Below are 18,407 nucleotides of genomic sequence, written 5' to 3'. Positions count from 1 at the left end.
CCTTGGGACTTAAGGGAACATAGTATTCTTCACTTCAGAATCAGATGATCTGCATGTGATGACTCACACCTTTACTATAGTTGCTTGGGAAACAGAGGCAGGCAGATACATGAGGCCAGCTTTATCTAGTTAGTAAATGCCCAGCCAGCAGTGGTACATAGTAAGACCCTGTCTCACTTTAAAAAAAAAAAAAAAAAAAAAAAAAGCACATGGAGAGCCAGGCAGTGGTGGCCTCTAATCCCAGCACTCAGGAGGCAGAGGCAGGTGGATCTTTGTGATTTTGAGGCCAGTCTGGTCTAGGACAGTCAAAGCTACACAGAGAAACCCTGCTTCAAAAAACAAAAACAAAAAGAAAAGTGCTGAGGATAATAAAAATACAGTAGGTCAAGGCCTATCCCACCCCTTCCCCTCTGTCGTCCTTCTGCCGTGCCACTGTGTCACATCTGCAGGACTTATCTTCAAGCACACATGATGAAACAATAAAATATTTAGCAGAGTGGATTTGGGGATTGGACAAAGCACAGTTTTTAGGATACTGTGTATAGTTAGTGTCGGTGGTATACAAACCCAAAAACCTTGGCATCTGTTTTAGTGTAGCTTTATATAGGTTGAACATTTGGCTGCCTGTCTAGTATATTTTAGTATTTGGTTTTCTTGAGTTCATTTGGCACTTTCTGTGTAAAACTGTAAATGGAATTCACTTAAATTTTTTTCATATTTTGGTAGATTTGAGTACTTACTGTTCAGATGATGCTCTCATTAATTCACCAATTCATTTAGCTTTACATGTTGTTTTTCAGAACTTAAACAAACAGTCTTTCGACCTTGCAAAAGTCCTGTTGAAAAGAACAGTCCAGACTATTGAAGCATGCATTGCCAATGTATGTATTTTTATATATATTTCAGAACTCTGTATTCTTGAGGTATTATGAACTTACTAGAATTAGTCATATACAGATATATTTCTGTAAACATTTGTAAATAAAATGTAAACTTTTTTTCCAGATGAAATATGAAAACTTACATGTAAATATGACCAAAATTGGAGAAATTTAGCATAACTTTTAAAAATGTCTTCAAACTGGCACGAGTGATAGATTTGACTTAAGATCTAACTGTGCTTCTCTTCCCTTTTGCTCCAGTCTCCACACTTGTCATGTTACACACGCCCACACATACACACGTTGTTCCTTGCTGTGTAGGCCTGCCTGGTGTGGGACTCACGAGGTAGATCAGGCTGGCTTAGAGATCGGCCTGCCTCTACACTTTCACAAATAAAATGAAGTCTGTAAAAAGCTACAAACATTCTCTTACATGAATGTAGTAGATATATTGGCGACTGGCCATTTTTTTTGTACTCTGGTTATTATCTACTGTTTCCCTCCAGCAGTAGCAGTATCAATGGGTTGGAGGGCATGTGCATGTGAGTGCAATTAGTTACCCTTGGAGGAGGCCATTAGACAGCATGGCATCACCTGGAACTGGAGGTTCAGGCACATGTGAGCCACACAGATGGATGTGGGGAAGCAAACTTGCAAGATCAGTGCATGCTCTTAACTCTGAACTAGTTAAGAGCCTGTTAATTTGTCAAATAACTTTTGTTTCTTGAACCTTTGTTTTTATCCTTTCAGTAAGAATGCATTTGACAGTGGGAGTTGTGGTGTACTCCATTAATCCCAGCACTTGGGAGGCAGAGGCAGAGGCAGAGGCAGGTGGATCTCTGTGAGTTCAAGGCCAGCCTAGTCTACAAAATGAGGCCAGAACAGCCAGGACCACACAGGGAGACGCTGTCTAGAAAAAAAATAAAACAAAACAAAACAAAAAAGAATGCATTTGGCATTCGATATAATATAAAACAAGAGCATGCAGAAACTTAAAGCTTTATCTTAAAGTAGTATTTATCACTCAACTCATAGAAAAGAAAATAAGATAACTTTTAAATAGTAATAAGACTGAGAGTGTAATTTTTTTTTTTACTGATGCAGCTTTATGTCCCCATAATGAATTATACACATTGTTTTATTTTAATGAAAATTAAGGTTTTCAGAAATGTCATCCTTATTTGAAACCCAGCCAGTGATCTGTTTTAATTTCTCCCTGTAATATTCATGATTTGATAATATTTCAAAGTTTGTTTTCTTCTCTTGTTTAGATGGCTGTCCTCTTCCGTGTTAATAATTTATTAGCTAGTCTTTACATGTATATTTGTAGAAAAGTGTTTAGGTTTCTAAGTAGAATCACATTTTTTACTGTAATGTCTCCTCTAGTTTTTCAATCAAGTCCTGGTGCTGGGAAGATCGTCAGTCAGTGATCTGTCCGAACATGTGTTTGATCTGATCCAGGAACTTTTCGCTATCGATCCTCACCTACTGTTGTCTGTCATGCCACAGCTTGAATTCAAACTGAAGGTACTCTTACAGCTTTGTAGGAAACAAAGTGTTTTATCTAATTATAAAGGAATGAAACAAGAGTTTAGCTTGTCTCATTTAGCTCATGTCACAAATGAAGCACGTGCCTAGCTGTTGTCCACTAGTGAACATAGTGACACAAGAGATGCGAAGTTAGTGTCACGGGCGGAGAAAGGGTGAGGGAGTCGTGAGGGAGAGACCGAAAGGAGAGGAGGGAGGGGGAGCTGGGATCAGGCTGTAAAGTGATTAAATAAATGTATAAATTTGAAAAATTATTATATTTGAAACTTTATTATTCAGTATTTTAATAACATATATTTAAGTAGATACTAAATTCCTTGTATAAGTAACAGGTTTAATCATTTTTATGGTGATTCAGCATATCAGGATGCACCTACAGCCATGTATAGAGTAAATAAGTAAATAAATGTAATATTAGAAAAACAATTAAACTATCAGTCAGTTTAACACGCACACACATACATGATTGTAAGGTAATACTTGGTTGTGACTTGTATCAATATACCTGTATATCAGCAGTAACAAGCAATTTTACGCCTAAAGGCCATTTCATTTGAAAAACATAATGACGTCTTACAATGATGGAAGCAGAGACTTAGATCAACTTAGCGGTTTTGTTTTAGTTTATACATGTGAAATCTCACACTACTTGAAATAATCACAGGTCTGTAAATATAGTCATTCACAAGCAATACAAAATTTCCTTATAATCTACTGTTTGACATTTTTCCTTTAAGAAGTGAATTGGATTAACTAGTAAACGTTGGACCTACTAAATTGCTCAGCATTGTTTTATTTTGTTGCTACTGTTGAAAGCCTTATGTAATTGTCACTTTACAGTTTTAGACGCGTGTACACATTTTCCTCCCATCGCCCAAAAGCTTCCTGAGAGCGATGGAGTTTTGAATTCTCATTGTCCTTAATAGTGTTACTGTTCTCTGTCATGCGCTCTGGTCAGTGGGAAGTCATTGCCATACTCTAGATAAGATTTAATAAAATGATTCTATTTGTATAAAGTGTCTATAATCAACATGTAACTTGTAAATAAATTGTAAAGTAAGTATAAGTTAGCAACAAGGAAGATGTGGCATAAGGTCAGAAGGTGATCTGACATGGAGTCAGAAGCATATGTTTAGTAAACAAGAGCATGTAACATTTTAAATCATCCATCATATAAATTGAGGTATAAAATAGTTGCTGTTTGGGAAATAAAAAGCAGGCTCTCTTCATTGTGTGTTTGTCTTTGTAGAGCAACGATGGTGAGGAAAGACTGGCTGTGGTCAGACTGTTGGCTAAACTGTTCGGCTCCAAAGACTCAGACTTGGCAACACAGAACCGGCCTCTTTGGCAGTGTTTTCTCGGGAGGTAAGAAAGCATGACTTGAATTTTGCTTTGGTTTTGGTTTGGTTTGGTTTTTCGAGACAAGGTTTCTCTGTGTAGCCTTGGCTGTCCTGGACTCACTTTATAGACCAGGCTGGCCTCAAACTCAGCGATCCACCATGCTTGGCTATGACTTGAATTTTGTATGCTCTCAGAGTCTACATTAAGACCACATATACCCAAAACATTCATTGATTTTTTTTTTTGTTGGTTTTGTTGACTTCTGTGTTACAATTTTCCTTTTAGATAAGCAGTGGAGCCAGTTATTTATGAAGAGAGTTTACTCATTCATTGTCACACTGTGCATGAGTGTGTGGGTGTGTTGTGTAACAGCATGTGGAGGAGTTCTGAGAGTATTTATTTTGTAGTAAAATTACAAGCTTTAGTAATTTAGGACTGCAGAATATGTTGCTCGAATTAGAGAACATATTCATGCTGTTTTGGTTTCAACATAGTAAGCACATGCACCTTGTAAAGTGTTTTTATAGAATTATGTATTCTTCTGTTTCTTTTGTTTTTGTTTTTGTTTTTGTTTTTGTTTTGTTTTTTTTTGAGACAGGGTCTCTTTTATGTTCCTGCTGTCTTAAACTCAATATGTATGCCAGGTCTTCATTGAACTCACAGATGCACCAGTCTCTGTCTCCTGAGTGCAGTTTGAAGATGTGGCTCACCACACCCAGCTCTTTATATTTTTCCATAGAACACTTTAGCTATCAGTATAATCAACACAGTTTCTACTCAGTATCCGCTGTTGCTTATAAACACATATTTATTTGAAAATGGTTATTTTGCCTTATTAATGTTTAGCAATCTTTTTCTGTTTAGATTTAATGATATTCATGTTCCTGTGAGATTAGAAAGTGTGAAATTTGCCAGTCATTGTTTGATGAATCACCCAGATTTAGCAAAGGATCTCACAGGTAAGCTCACTAGCTACACATTAGTACACATTAACTACAAAGCCATTCACGATGTTGCTTGTACCTGACTGTAGTTTTGGAACAGGATGTGGTTCTAGGATTCCTGTGTGCTTTATGAGCTAGGAAGTTATTTCCTATTTACAAAATAAAATTGTCCTTAGGACATTCATGTATTGGCAGTTGGGAATGTTTTTAGAAGTCATAACTGAGGTAATGTAAGCTTTACGACATGAGATTTAAATGCATATCACCACTGGCCATAGTGGTGTACACCTTTAATCCCAGCACCTGGGACACAGAAGCAGGTGACTCTCTGGGAGTCCCCTGAACCTCCAGGGCTACAATCGATACTATTAAGTACAGTAACATACCTAATGTGTGCAGAAAAAAAGGGGCTTTCTGCTAGATTAGATTGCAGCCTTTTGTGATGTAGTTTTGGGGGTTTCTCTGCATAGGCCTGGCTGTCCTGCACCTCTCTCTTTTGACCAGAATGGCCTGGAATTCAGAGATCCATGTACCTCTGCCTCCACCTCCAGCGCTGGAGCTCAGGTGTGGCTGTCATCACCCAGCGTTTTGTATTTAAGTGTTTGAACTGACCTAACTGTTTGGCAGCAGCAAATAAAGCATTTTTATCAACACGCTGATATTTGGTAAAAACAGAAGAAAAACTTTTTAATTTTATTTGTATTAAAATTTATTAAAATGTCATTCTATATTTCATATTATATAATTATATGTATTATTTGTTTTATGAGCATTTACTGTTTTTGTTTCATTGTTTGGGGTTTCTTATTTTGTTTTGTTTTCTGAGACAGAGTTTCTCTGTAGCCCTTCCTGTCCCAGACTCACTTTGTAGACCAGGCTGGCCTTGAGCTCACAGTGATCCACCTGCCTCTGCCTCCCGAGTGCTGGGATTACAGGCGTATGCTGTTTTGTTTTGTTTTTTAAAGTCTTTTAATTTACAAATGACATTCTGAACTGTAAAACCAGTACTATGCTGTCACTTAACCTTCCACCTATATAAACTTAGAGGTTTTGTTGGTTTTTTTTATTCTGAATCATGACAATTTATGTAGCTAACATTTAGTTTAACTCTTTTCCAATCACAGAATATTTGAAAGTTAGATCCCATGATCCAGAAGAAGCCATTCGTCATGATGTTATTGTTACTATAATAACAGCTGCCAAGAGAGACCTTGCCTTAGTAAATGACCAGCTGCTCGGCTTTGTCAGGGAAAGGACACTGGATAAACGGGTAAGGTCCAAGAGTTTCGTTCTTTCCTACTATGTCAAAGCTATTTGCTATGTATGTCTGGTATTATAATACCTGAATAACACTAAATGCAGAGCTATGAGGGGTTGCGGTGGAGGGGATGGGGGTAGAGTTTCACTGTGTAGCTCTGGCTGTCCTGGAAACTACTATGTAGAACAACTGGCTGCGGACTCAGAGATCTGCCTGCTTCCAATACTTATTCTTTACTTATCTTTACGAATACGTATATTGGTTTCTGAATCTTTTTTCGTATTATGGAAATGGAATTTTCTTATACCTTGCCTATATAAAGAGAAATAGGTAAATGAAATAATTTGATTTTTCTTTTTTTTGTTTGTTTGTTTTCTTTTCTTTTCTTTTTTTCCCTCAACACAGGGCTTCTCTGTGTAGCCTCGGCTGTCTTGGACTCACTTTGTAGACCAGGCTGACCTCGAACTCACAGAGATCCGCCTGCCTCTGCCTCCAAGGTGCTGGGACTAAAAGCGTGCACCACCACGCCTAACCTTTTGATTTTTCTATACATTTAGTTTATAAATGGCAAGTCATTTGGTTACATATGCTTACCTGTTATGTATATTTTGCATAGCTTAGCTGGATCTGTCACTCATTCAGTTAAAAGCTTATCATACTTTCCAAGACAGCACTGTTTCCATGATGCTTGCTAAGGCACAAGTCGGAATGCTTTTGTGATGTGTTGTTTTATTTTGCTGTTTCTCTCTGGATGTAGTTAGAAGCATGAGCTGATAAGGAAAAGTAGTGTTTCAAACCATTATTGTAGTTACTAAAAGAGAGTTGAATCAGCCTTAAGCAAAAGCAAGGCTTGGTTTTTGTGCTTTCTTTTTTTCTTAATGTGCATTGGTATTTTCCCTGCTTGTATGTCTGTGTGAGGGCATTGGTCCCTTGGAATTGGGGTTAAAGTGTGAGCTGCTGTGTTGGTGCTATAAATTATACCTAGGTCCTCTGTAAGAGTAGCCAGTGTATTTATTTATTTATTTTTAAGATTTATTTATTTATTATGTATACAGTATTCTGCCTGCATGTCAGAAGAGGGCACCGCATCTCATTATAAATGGTTGTGGGCCACCATGTGGTTGCTGGGAATTGAACTCAGGACCTTTGGAAGAGCAGCCAGTGCTCATTACCTCTGAGCCATCTCTCCAGCCAGTGATCTTAATCCACTGAGTCATCTCTTCATTCCCAAGCCAGACTTGTTTTTTAAACAGCAATTGCTTTACACTGTAATGGTTCATTTAACATTGTTGAAACCTACTGTTTCTTAGAAATGCATAATTTGGGTATAATTTTAGTTTAGTTTATCAGTATGTTCTGACATATTACCAGAAGTGGTCTTTATCTCATTTTAAAAATAGTCATGTGGCAGATGTTGAATAAACAAAAACACTAACTTCTTTAATGGCGTTGGTAATTAAAACTTTTGAGGTGTGGTTTGTTTTTGGTTTTGTTTGTTAGTTTGGTTTTTTGTTTGTTTTGCCTTAATTTAAATTCTTACGTAGTTCATGTTACTGAATTTCCTCTTAAGCCTAAACTTGCTATTATCTGTCTAGCAAACCTAGGGTTCCATGCATAGTAGGCAGGCACTCTTCTAATGGAGCTATGTTTCCAGGCCCTAAACAGCATTTTGTGCGCATGTGTGGAATTTCATTTAATATTATTGGTGTGTGTGTGTGTGTGCGCGTGCGTGAGAGAGAGAGAGAGAGGGTGTGTGTGTCTGACTGTGGTCCTGAGATTCAATTCAGGTCACCAGGTTTGACGGTAAGTGCCCCTACTTTCTGAACCAACTCATTAGTTCCATTTTCAAGTCTACAAGGTGAGGAAGTTCACCTAAGATCTATAGAAAGGTTCTCACCAACTTACTTTTTCCAGAATTCTTGGTACTGAATTTTGTTGCAGGATATTTGATTGGGGAAAAAAAATCTGGTTTTAGTTATGGCGTGGCTCAGCCTTATCACACTACTTTAATCCAAGACTTTCTGCTTAAATATCGTAAACAGGATTAAGTAAAGGCAACATAGGTCAAGAGGTGAAACAAACAACCAGTTGACAGGAAGTGAACATAGGATTATTAAGAAAATAACAGAGAGTAAGAGGGACTCAGGAGGATGGATTGAGGTACCTGAAGTAGAAAGGAGCAACATTTATTTTGAAGAGTCCTGTTGGAGACTGGCAAGCTTTGGAGAAGGGGGCATTCCTTCTGGGACATTGGCTGAGGAGGAAGGTCAGCTGGTGCTTTCTCTGCCTTTATGAGCTAGGAGGCCCAGCATCTGCCTGCCTAGTCGTTATTGGTAAAATCCAACAACTGAGATTTTGTTAAGAACAATAGAACTTTGTTCTTATTGACAGTAAAGCTCAAAAGGTATATAATAAACTAAAGCAACGTAGCCTTCCATGTACAGAATAAATTATATAGCTTACAATTTTTATTTTTACCTGTTACTTATATCAATATATAGGTGTTACACACCTCGACTCCCAGTACTCGGGATGCAGAGGCAGACAGATCTCTGTGAGTTCAAAGCCACCTTGGTCTACAGAGTGAGCTCCATCCAGGACAGCCAATGCTACACAGAGAAACCTTGTATCAAAAATAAACAGAACAAAAAAGGAACTGAATGAAATCTGTAGTTTGCTTGGATTGAGGGGAACTAAAAAGTTGATAGGTCATATCGCAGTACCGCACTGAAAAGTATGTAAAGTGGTCTGTTGTCTTACCAGGGATCGGTACAAAATCGTTATTAGTAAAGCAGTTTGGCAAAGCTGCTGATGAGAAGATCCATTGTGCTGCTGTGAATTCCCACGGTAACCACTGCACAGCCTAGCACAGCCATGGCAGGCTGTAGATCTGAATGTAATTTTGATTTCTTGCTCATCTCGTGTTATCTTTTCTAGTGGCGAGTAAGAAAAGAAGCCATGATGGGCCTGGCTCAACTTTACAAGAAATACTGTCTTCATGGTGAAGCAGGAAAGGAAGCTGCAGAGAAAGTCAGTTGGATAAAAGATAAACTTCTGCACATCTATTATCAGAACAGCATTGATGACAAGTGAGTAATATTTTGGTAAAATTACGTTTTATTTTTAAATAGTTCTATTTAATTTTCATGTGATTTCTAAATTATTTCTAAATAAATAGAAATACTTTCTCATATTTATACATATGATGCTTAAATATGATTGTTTCCAAGATTGTAAAGTAGCATAATAGTAGTGAAATAAGTGCAGGCTTGTGGGGCGGGGCTTGTGGGGCGGGGCTTGTGGGGCGGGGCGGAACGGAGATTAAAATATGTTTGCTCGAGCTGCCAGCCCCTCCATCCCTCTGCCTCTTGAGCTCTGTGCTAGAGGCGTGTAACAACTAACAGAGTGATGACTTATGAACCACTAAATATATGTATTGCATTGGTTAACGAAGAGCTCTTGTTTTTTAAAATTACTTTGGTTTTTGTAAAATGTTTTGCAATGTTTTGTTGAATTAGAGTGATAACTTATATGAAAGCCAGATGTGCACATTTTCAGGAAGTAACATGATGGAGGATGTTCTGTCTTCACCGCATGACAGCGTGGAGAGGAGCTGAACTACAGTCAGGACGTCAGTGACTGTCTTGATAATTAGCTGTCCTTGGTGTCATGGCTTTCTGTGTAGTGCCGCTTAGTTTAATCTGTAATTTCAACCTTTTAAAGATTAGTTGAGACAGCCAAACACCTGTGTTTAAGAATGGTGTTTAAGAAAACAGGGTTTGGGGACTGGAGAGATTGCTCAGAGGTTAAGAGTATTGACTGCTCTTCTGAAGGACCTGGGTTCAATTCCCAGCACCCACATGGCAGCTTATAGCTGTCTATAACTGCAAGATTGGACACTATTACACAGACATACATGTAGGCAAAAGACCAATGCACATAAAATAAAAGTAAATTATTTAAAATGAAAAAAAAAAAAGAAAGAAAGAAAGAAACGAAAACAAGGTTTGGTGGTACAGACCTGTAATCCCAGCACATTAGAGGCTCAGGCAGAAGTTTAAGGCAAACTTGGCCTACACATAGCAAGTTTGAGACCAGTCTAGGGTACATGAAACTTGGTCTGAAAAAACAAAAAAAGGACAACAACAATCTTCTCCTCCAAAACTAACAGAAAGACAGAACAAGCAGGACCAGTGCTCACACCTACAATCCTAGCACTGAGAAAGGCTGAGGCAGGAGGGCCTCCGTGAACTCAAGGCCAGCCCGTTCTGCAGTGTGGAGTAACAGCTAAGCATTGTAGAACAGAGGTTTTATGACATATAGTGAAATAAAGCCATGAGTACAAAATATCTAATGTAAAATAACTATTAAAACTCTCTCAAGTGAAGGAGTGCCTACATACTGAAGCTTTTCATTATTGCATGCACATAGCCCTCATCCTTGGTGAGATAAGCACTGGTGTATAAACACTTACACAAAATGGTTAAAATTACTTTTTACCTCTTAAATAGCATAATTGTTTCTGTGTGTTTGTTTTCCATAGACTGTTGGTAGAGAAAATCTTTGCTCAGTATCTTGTTCCCCATAACCTGGAAACAGAAGAGAGAATGAAATGCTTATATTATTTATATGCTAGCTTGGATCCCAATGCTGTAAAGTAAGTCACTTTTTAATGTTTCGTTTTTCCTGCATGGGCTTTGTTTGTTTTTAATGCAATATGCATGCTTTCATTTTGCCTGTTGACACACAGTTTTCATAATGCTGTTAGAGTAATACGGTTTCAGGAATCAACCCTTTGTGTCAAAATTTGTGCGTATGGATATTAAAACTAACCTACTACCCTTGGCTACAAAGTGAGTTTAATGCCAAACTAAATATTTGAGATCTTAACTAAAGGAGACATATATACAAGTGGACTAGGGTGCGGACTTGGTGCCACATGCCTTAGTCCTAGCAGCCAGGAGGCAAAGACTAGTGGATCTCTGTGAGTTTGAGGCCAGCCTGGAATATATATCATGTTCCAGAATAGCCAGAATTCTGTAGAGAGACACTGTCTCAAAAAACTAAGGGGGAAAACCTACAAGGGGGCAGGGATGTAACTGTTGGTAGAGCTCTTGCCTGATTGTGGGCAAGGCCTTGGTTAAATCAACATATGTGCAAATAATGAGTAAAACACTGCGGTCTCAAAAAAAGAACACAGAAGATTTGTCGATATAGGTTTTTTTTTTTTTTTTTTTTTTTTTGGCTTCTTTTTCTTTTCCTGTTTGTCTTGACAGAGTCTCGTGTAGGTCAGTCTCCCATGGAATAACACTGATCTTCCTGCTTAGACCATCAGGTGCTAGGATTACAGGCGTGCTCCACCCTGCCTGCTGACTCTTGCATTTTTGTTCATTTTTAGTCTGGTATTCTGTGTGCATGTGTGAGTTCCAGCATGGATGTGCAGCAGCATCTGTAGGTGCCAGCAGTGTCAGGTGTCCCTGCCTTTTACCTTGTTTGAGGCAGGATCTTTTGTTCACTTTGTGTATGCCAGGGTAGCTGGCCCTCAGACGTCCAAGGAGTCTCCTGTACGTCACAGGAACATTGGGATTATTGACATGAATTAATACTTTCATGTGTACTGGGATATGAAAGCAGGTGTTCATTTATATGTAGCAAATACTTTCTCACTGAGCATTTCCCTCACCTAGCAATTAATTTTTTTTATAAAGATTTATTTATTTACTAGGCATACAGTACTCTGCCCACATGTACTCCTGCAGGCCAGAAGAGGGCATCAGATCACATTATAGATGACTGTGAGCCACCATGTGGTTGCTGGGAATTGAACTCAGGACTCTGGAAGAGCAGAGATTAGATGATTTTTCTTTCCCCTCTCCAACCTCTTATATGCCCCATCTCCTTGCTCTCTCTTAAATTCATGGCCTGTTTTTAAAATTCTTAATGAGGAGGGATTGTATATGCACATGCACACATGTGCCTAAATAGATAAATACCGCTGAGTCTGTTGAGTGTTATTTATATGGATATGGTTTTAGGGCTGACCACTTGGTATTCGATAATGAATCAGGGGGCTTATCCCTAGGGAAGACTATTTCTCCCCTCAGCATTTCCTTGGTTGCTTATAGTTTTGTCTAGAGGTAGCCCCCTGCTATTATTCCCTTTCATGTTAGCATGTCTATTGGTGTTGTCCTTTTTCAGGTCTTGTTTAAGCAGCCATAATATTGAGGTAGCATAGGTAAACTTTACCTGTCCTTCCTTTTGGTTTTTTGAGACAGGGTTTCTCTGTGTAGACTTGGCTGTCTTGGACTCACTTTGTAGACCAGGCTGGCCTTGAACTCACAGTCATCTGCCTGCCTCTGCCTCCTGAATGGTGGGGTTAAAGGCCTACCCCAGCAGGCTGGGCTCCCTGTTCTTTCTAAGGGATACAGTCTCACCAGATTTTCTGTTGCTCTGGTTCCTAAAATACTGCCAATCTCCTGTCTGTGGTGTTCTTGGTCTTGGTTGCCATGGCTGTGTTGTAGATGTGTGAATTAAGCATGGCCCCAACAGGATCACTTGTCTCTGCATTTGGATTATTATTATTTTCTATAATGGTCTCAATGTGTTGCAAAGAAAGGCTTTGATTGAAGGTGACAATTATGCTTACCTGTGGGATAAATACTTAAAATATAGTTAGGAATTATGCCAGTTTAATAAAGTGGTGGTAGGTTCATCTCTAAGATCCATGACCTCACTAGCCCTGAGTATTGGCTAGGTTTCCAGTGCCGGGCGTGATTGTCCAGATAATGGTAGTTAGAGAGCTGTTGGTTACATCAAGAGATGAGTGCAACTATCATACCTTAGAGTTATTGTGCCATGCTAGCTGTAGTCTGCAGGCAGCACAGCTGGTTAGGACAATGGTGGCTTCGTTCCCTTGGAAGCTTGTGTAGCACTCTGGCACTTCCTTAGGGAGGAAGTTTTAACTGACTCTTAAGCAGTCTTCATTCCCCGGAGCTGTTTTTCTAGAAGTCAATAAACCGTTGTCATTTATTGTATACTCCAGTTTCCATATCTGTGCCTCGCCCCCTTGTACCATGTATTCCAGGGTTTAATACCTATAGTGAGAATTTTGGAATTTTGATTTCTTGAAAAACACAGAAATATTTTAAGAATATGTTTTGTTTTAATCCCAGGGGTGGAAGGAGAAGGGTAGAAAAAAGAAAAACCCACAACGCAGTAAATAATCCAATTACAAGTGGTGCTCAGTTGTGGAGCTAGGCAGAATGGGAAATTTGATTTAAAATGTTGTAGAGAAAATGGCAGGGGATGAAGGAATGGATTTTTTTTCCAAGATGACTAGCAAAAAATTGATGGTGGTTGCTACCACTGGGATATCCGTGTGCTGCCACCTCACCCCCTTGTTCCCAGAGGGCTTTTTTCTGCTTTTTCTTTTTCTTTGTTTCTTTGTTTCTTTCTTTTAATATTCTATTTCAAAATTGTTTGGGAGAATGGTTGAGCAGTTGGAAACATTACAGGTAGAAATGCAAGGGCCTGAGAAACAAACAAACATGGCTGAACTGGGAAAACAAGGGGTCACTCTACTTTTTCTGAATGGAGAGGTTGTGGGTGGAAGTGTTTGGGAAGTGTGCAGCAAGGGAAAGAAGCTGTGCTGGAAGGCGGCTGGGTCAGGAGAGCTGAAGAAGAGGAGGACAGCCCGATCAGCGAGAGCTGGCTGCGTTGCTGTGGTGTGGTCACGAGAGCACCACCACCAGCTCCCTCCGTCATCCTACAGCGTATGGCTGCTGATGGGGCAGGGTAGCGAGTGTTCTACAGAAATGATTGGTTTAAGGCAGTCCAAAGAGGCTGCGCTTTCATGCAAATTCTTATGGGGAACAAATTCTAAATAATTGTACTACTCAAAATAAAATTATTCCCCAAGACTGGAAGGGATTAGTGACAGCTGTAATAGAGGTCTGTCCACAGTTGCAGTGGTTCACATGGTAAGAGGAAGGAGCTGCGAATACTGAACAGCGGACTAGAGGGAGGGGGATGGATACAGTAAAAGATCTCTTGCTGAGTGAAAGGCAGTGCTCTCCAATAAACAAGAACAGATACAATTTGATGATGCTACTTTAGAACAATGTCACTTAATGGCTTTTAAGAGCTTGGGATAGAACTGGAGAGATGGCTCAGTGGTTGAGAGCACTGTTCACTCTTCCATAGGTTGTGAGTTCAATTCCCAGCAACCACATGGTGGCTCACAACCATCTATAATAAGATCTGGTGCCCTCTTCTGGCGTGTAGGTGTGCATGCAGGCAAAACACAGTATGTATAAAAAATAAATAAACCTTTAAAAAAAAAAGAGCTTAGGACAAAGTTAAGAAGCCCAGAGCCTGGGAAAAAGTCCACATCTTTTACAAAGATATACAAGGCTCTGGAGTAGCCTTCAGCTGCTCTTACCTAGTGGCCCTCAGCTGTAGGGATGTGTTGGCAATGCAGATTTGTTTATATTTCACAGGGAATGGAAAGCTGTGAATACTATAAAAATTGATAAAAGATTAGAACTGAGTAGTAGAGGTCTGAAAACCTTGGCTACTGGCCAGAAAAGCGCTTATTTAATTGAAAATGTCCGCACCAGGCAGCAGGCATAATTAATGGTTAGGCATAGAAGGGAAGAAGTGTAGAGAGAATTCTGGAATTTTGGTTTCTTTAAAAACAGAAATATTATAGAAATATGTTTTTGTTTTAATCCCAGGTGTTGGGCCTATGCGGTGCTTCAGACTGTCCGCAGCAGCTGCCTGTTGATTTGTCTTGTGCTCTGGTAGAAGTGTGGTTTTACAGCTGCAGATAATTTCTCCAGTTGCATGGCTTGGAATTAGTTAGAGCCCTGACAGGCACAATTGGTGGATGTTGGTCCATCAGGAGGCTTGTTGGTTGGTTGTGCTTGTTGTGGTCACTGTTTGCTGAGTAGTTTTCTGCAAAAAAGAAGCAAGAAACTAGATGTCCTGAGGGTAAAGATCAAACTTGGCCCAAGGAACTTGACTCCCCTAGTCAGCAGGGAGTAGCCTAATGAGAACACCACCTGCTTATTGTTATTTTTATTTTTTTTTAATGTTTTTTGAGACAGGGTTTGTCTGTGATAGCCCTGTCTGTCCTAGACCAGGCTGGTCTTGAACTCACAGAGATTCACTGCCTCTGCCTTTCCAGTGCTGGGATTAAAGGCGTGCGCCACCATGCTTGGCTGTACATCTCCCACTTTCTGATCCTTGACTTTATTCAAGGATCTTTTACCTTTCATCTCCTTTGTCTCTGTCTCTGTCTCTCATGTTACAGAGGAGTTTATTAAATAAGCATGGGGAGAGAAGGCAAGGGGGAAGGGGTACTCCAGAGAGAGAGAGAGAGAGAGAGAGAGAGAGAAACAGAGACAGAGTCTCCCTCTTACTTAGTTAGTGTCCGTGGGTTGGAAGAGAGAAGAACCTATAAAGTAACACCCAGTTACAAATACTCTCAACTTTCCCATGTGTTTTGTATACTTGGACATTTTGTCTTTTATTAGACCAGAACTCTAGCCACCTCTTTTTAGAATTAAAAATGTTTTTCAGTCAATTCATGACCTCCCTGGAAAGAGCAAATTGATCCTTGGAACATCTTTAATCCCAGCACTCAGGGCGGCAGAGGCAGGCAGGTCTCTGTGAGTGAGTTCAAGGCTAGCCTAGTTTACAAAGTGAGTCTAGGACAGCCAGGCCTACACAGACAGAGAAACCATGTTTCGGGGTGAGTGGGTGACAGGAGTCTGTCCAACATGTTTAAGACCCAGATTTTATCAAGCATTACATAAAAAATTAACTTCTCTTACCATAGTTCTATATTAAACTTTCTTAAAGTCTAATAAATGTTACTTAAAATTTTTCTGTATGAATATAGAAAGAGCACACTTAAGAAAAGTGTTGTTAAATAATGTCTGTTCATGTTTTTAACCATGTACAGAGCTCTCAATGAGATGTGGAAATGTCAGAACATGCTTCGCAGTCACGTGCGGGAACTGTTGGATTTACACAAGCAGCCCACAGTAGGTTTATGGCTTTTGTTTTTAATTCAAAGATTGCAAATGTTTACTTTTTCTGTAGTACAATGTAATTGAAGTATTGCAAGTTGTTTTGCTTTCTAAAATGTCAGTTAAGCAGTTCTTAAAGCTAACCCGCCTTTTTGTTAGTTTTGCCTTTTTTTTTTTTTTTTTTCCTTTTTGTTTGTTTGTTTGTTTGTGTTTTTTAAAGCTCAAGCTGCTCTGAAGATTACTATGTTTCCCAGGTTAGCCCTAAACTCTGGACAGCCTTCCTTTCTCAGCATATGTTAGCTGGGATTTTAGTCGTGTATTAGTTATTTTTATTTACTTTGGTGACAGAATACCAGACAGGATCAAAGGCAACTTAAGGAAGGAAGGGTTTGTTTTAGTCCACGGTTTTAGGGCACAGTCCACCAAACCAGGAGGCATGGAGCAAGAGCTTTAGCCAAAGGGTCATGTTGCCTAGGCTGACTGTGAATTCCTTGGCTCAATTAATACTCCTACCTGAGTAGATGAGGTGACAAGTACATGCTACCACACCTGGCCTTTTAATGCTCTCCTGCTACTGTCTCTTTCCCTTCTTTTTGTTGCTTTCCCACTGTTCTTTGCTAAACTCTCTCAGAGGGGGAGGTTAGCCATTTTTTATTTTTATTTTATTTATTTTTTATTTTTATTATTATTTTTATTTTTCGAGACAGGGTTTCTCTGTGTAGCCTTGGCTGTCCTAGACTCACTTTGTAGACCAGGCTGGCCTCGAACTCACAGCAAATCTACCTGCCTCTGTCTCCCCAGTGCTGGGATTAAAGGCGTTCACCACCACGCCTGGCGCCAGATTCTGGTGAATTTATTTAAAGCTAAAGAACACATTGTACAGTTTCTTTTACAGAAATTTATTAATACAGATAACTAGTTCTTTTATTTATGTTTTAAATTTCAGTCAGAAGCTAACTGTTCTGCCATGTTTGGGAAACTGATGACCATAGCAAGTAAGTGTGTTTGTGTACCCAATGAGCATGTAATAAATACCAAGACATTTTATGTGTATGAATGTTTTGCCTGCATGTATATATGTACATGATGTGTGTGGATGTTCAGTTCCCTGGAACTGGAATTACAGATGTGGTGAGCCCACATGAGGTGCTAGGAAGTGGAACCTGGGTGCTTGCCAAGAGCAAAAAGTGCCCTCACCTATTGAACCATCTCTCCAGCCCACTCAATAGGTTACTAATTTACCAGTGAAACTGTGACTAGAGTGGTGAAAGATCATCCTTAGTTTTGTTTATGAGCACCTTTTGGTTTTCTTTCAGTGGTTTACCGATATTTATTTATTTTGTAATATTTTTTTAAAAATTATGTGTAAGCATGTGTGTCTGTGTGTGGGTACATGTACCTTTGGGTTCCAGAGATAGCAAATCTCCCTGGAGCTATCATTGCAGGCAGTTATAAGCCACTTGATGTGGATATTACATCCTTTGCAGGAGCAGTAAACACTTTTGACTGCTAAGCCATCTCCAGCCCGTTGCCAGTGTTTTACAGACACTTTTAGTGTGGTTACCTTTGTTGTCTAATGTTTATTTTCTTCATTTTATAGAGAATTTGCCTGACCCTGGGAAAGCACAAGATTTTGTAAAGAAATTTAACCAAGTTCTTGGTGATGATGAGAAACTGCGGTCTCAGCTGGAATTATTAATCAGCCCAACTTGTTCATGCAAGCAAGCTGACATTTGTGTGGTTAGTCAATTATACTTTTAATTTTTCTTCCTAATAACTTGTAGAAATCTGTGTTTCTTTTTATCTGAGACAGGGTGTCTCTGTGTAGCCATGGATGTCCTGGACTCCCTTTGAAGACAAAGCTGGCCTTGAACTCGCAGAGATCACCTGCCTCTGCCTCCTGAGTGCTGAGGTTAATGATGTGTGCCACAAGGCCCAGCAGAAATGTGTATTTCATTACATACATTTTTGTGTGATTTTTAACTATGGTAGATGCTAAATTTCTTAAGACTATAATATGTGTATCTTTAAGTAGGAAGTGGTGTTTTGTATGCGTGTATTTTCCTTTTTTGTCTCTGAGCATAGGAACAAAACAAGGCAATAATTTAATTGTAGTCATATCATAAATGAGATATGAGATAATTTGTAGAAGTAAATTCCTATGTAGATTTCTATCTTCTTGCACTCCTTAATTTCCAGGAAATCAGAAACTTAGGGAGGAAACTTGGTTTGTTCCTGTCTTCTATGTTTAATGCTATTATGCAGATGTAATACATTATGCTAAGGTAGGCTTAAACACGAATAAAAGATAAGCATTTGGAGTATTTATTTTTACCTTTGTTCTGAAAAGGATTAGAGTTGATAATTATTTACATATGTAATGAGGGATTAAAGACTATAA

The 18,407-nt window shown here is 39.2% G+C and overlaps 1 protein-coding gene across 1 annotated transcript in view; it reads left to right on the top strand.

The window, feature by feature from the left end:
- Pds5a (PDS5 cohesin associated factor A) overlaps positions 1 to 18,407 on the top strand; it is an 88,280-nt gene that overhangs the window by 34,634 nt on the left and 35,239 nt on the right. Inside the window, exons 7-16 of the mRNA XM_051165256.1 lie at positions 801 to 881; positions 2,268 to 2,408; positions 3,679 to 3,794; positions 4,635 to 4,729; positions 5,839 to 5,984; positions 8,910 to 9,061; positions 10,516 to 10,629; positions 15,940 to 16,021; positions 16,953 to 17,001; positions 17,607 to 17,746. Coding sequence (XP_051021213.1) covers positions 801 to 881; positions 2,268 to 2,408; positions 3,679 to 3,794; positions 4,635 to 4,729; positions 5,839 to 5,984; positions 8,910 to 9,061; positions 10,516 to 10,629; positions 15,940 to 16,021; positions 16,953 to 17,001; positions 17,607 to 17,746 — 1,116 coding nt within the window. The remainder of the gene's footprint in view (positions 1 to 800; positions 882 to 2,267; positions 2,409 to 3,678; positions 3,795 to 4,634; positions 4,730 to 5,838; positions 5,985 to 8,909; positions 9,062 to 10,515; positions 10,630 to 15,939; positions 16,022 to 16,952; positions 17,002 to 17,606; positions 17,747 to 18,407) is intronic.

This window comes from Acomys russatus, chromosome 22 (genome assembly GCF_903995435.1).
Source record: "Acomys russatus chromosome 22, mAcoRus1.1, whole genome shotgun sequence".
NCBI classification, from domain to species: Eukaryota; Metazoa; Chordata; class Mammalia; order Rodentia; family Muridae; genus Acomys; species Acomys russatus.
This window is presented reverse-complemented; position numbering and strand designations above follow the sequence as displayed.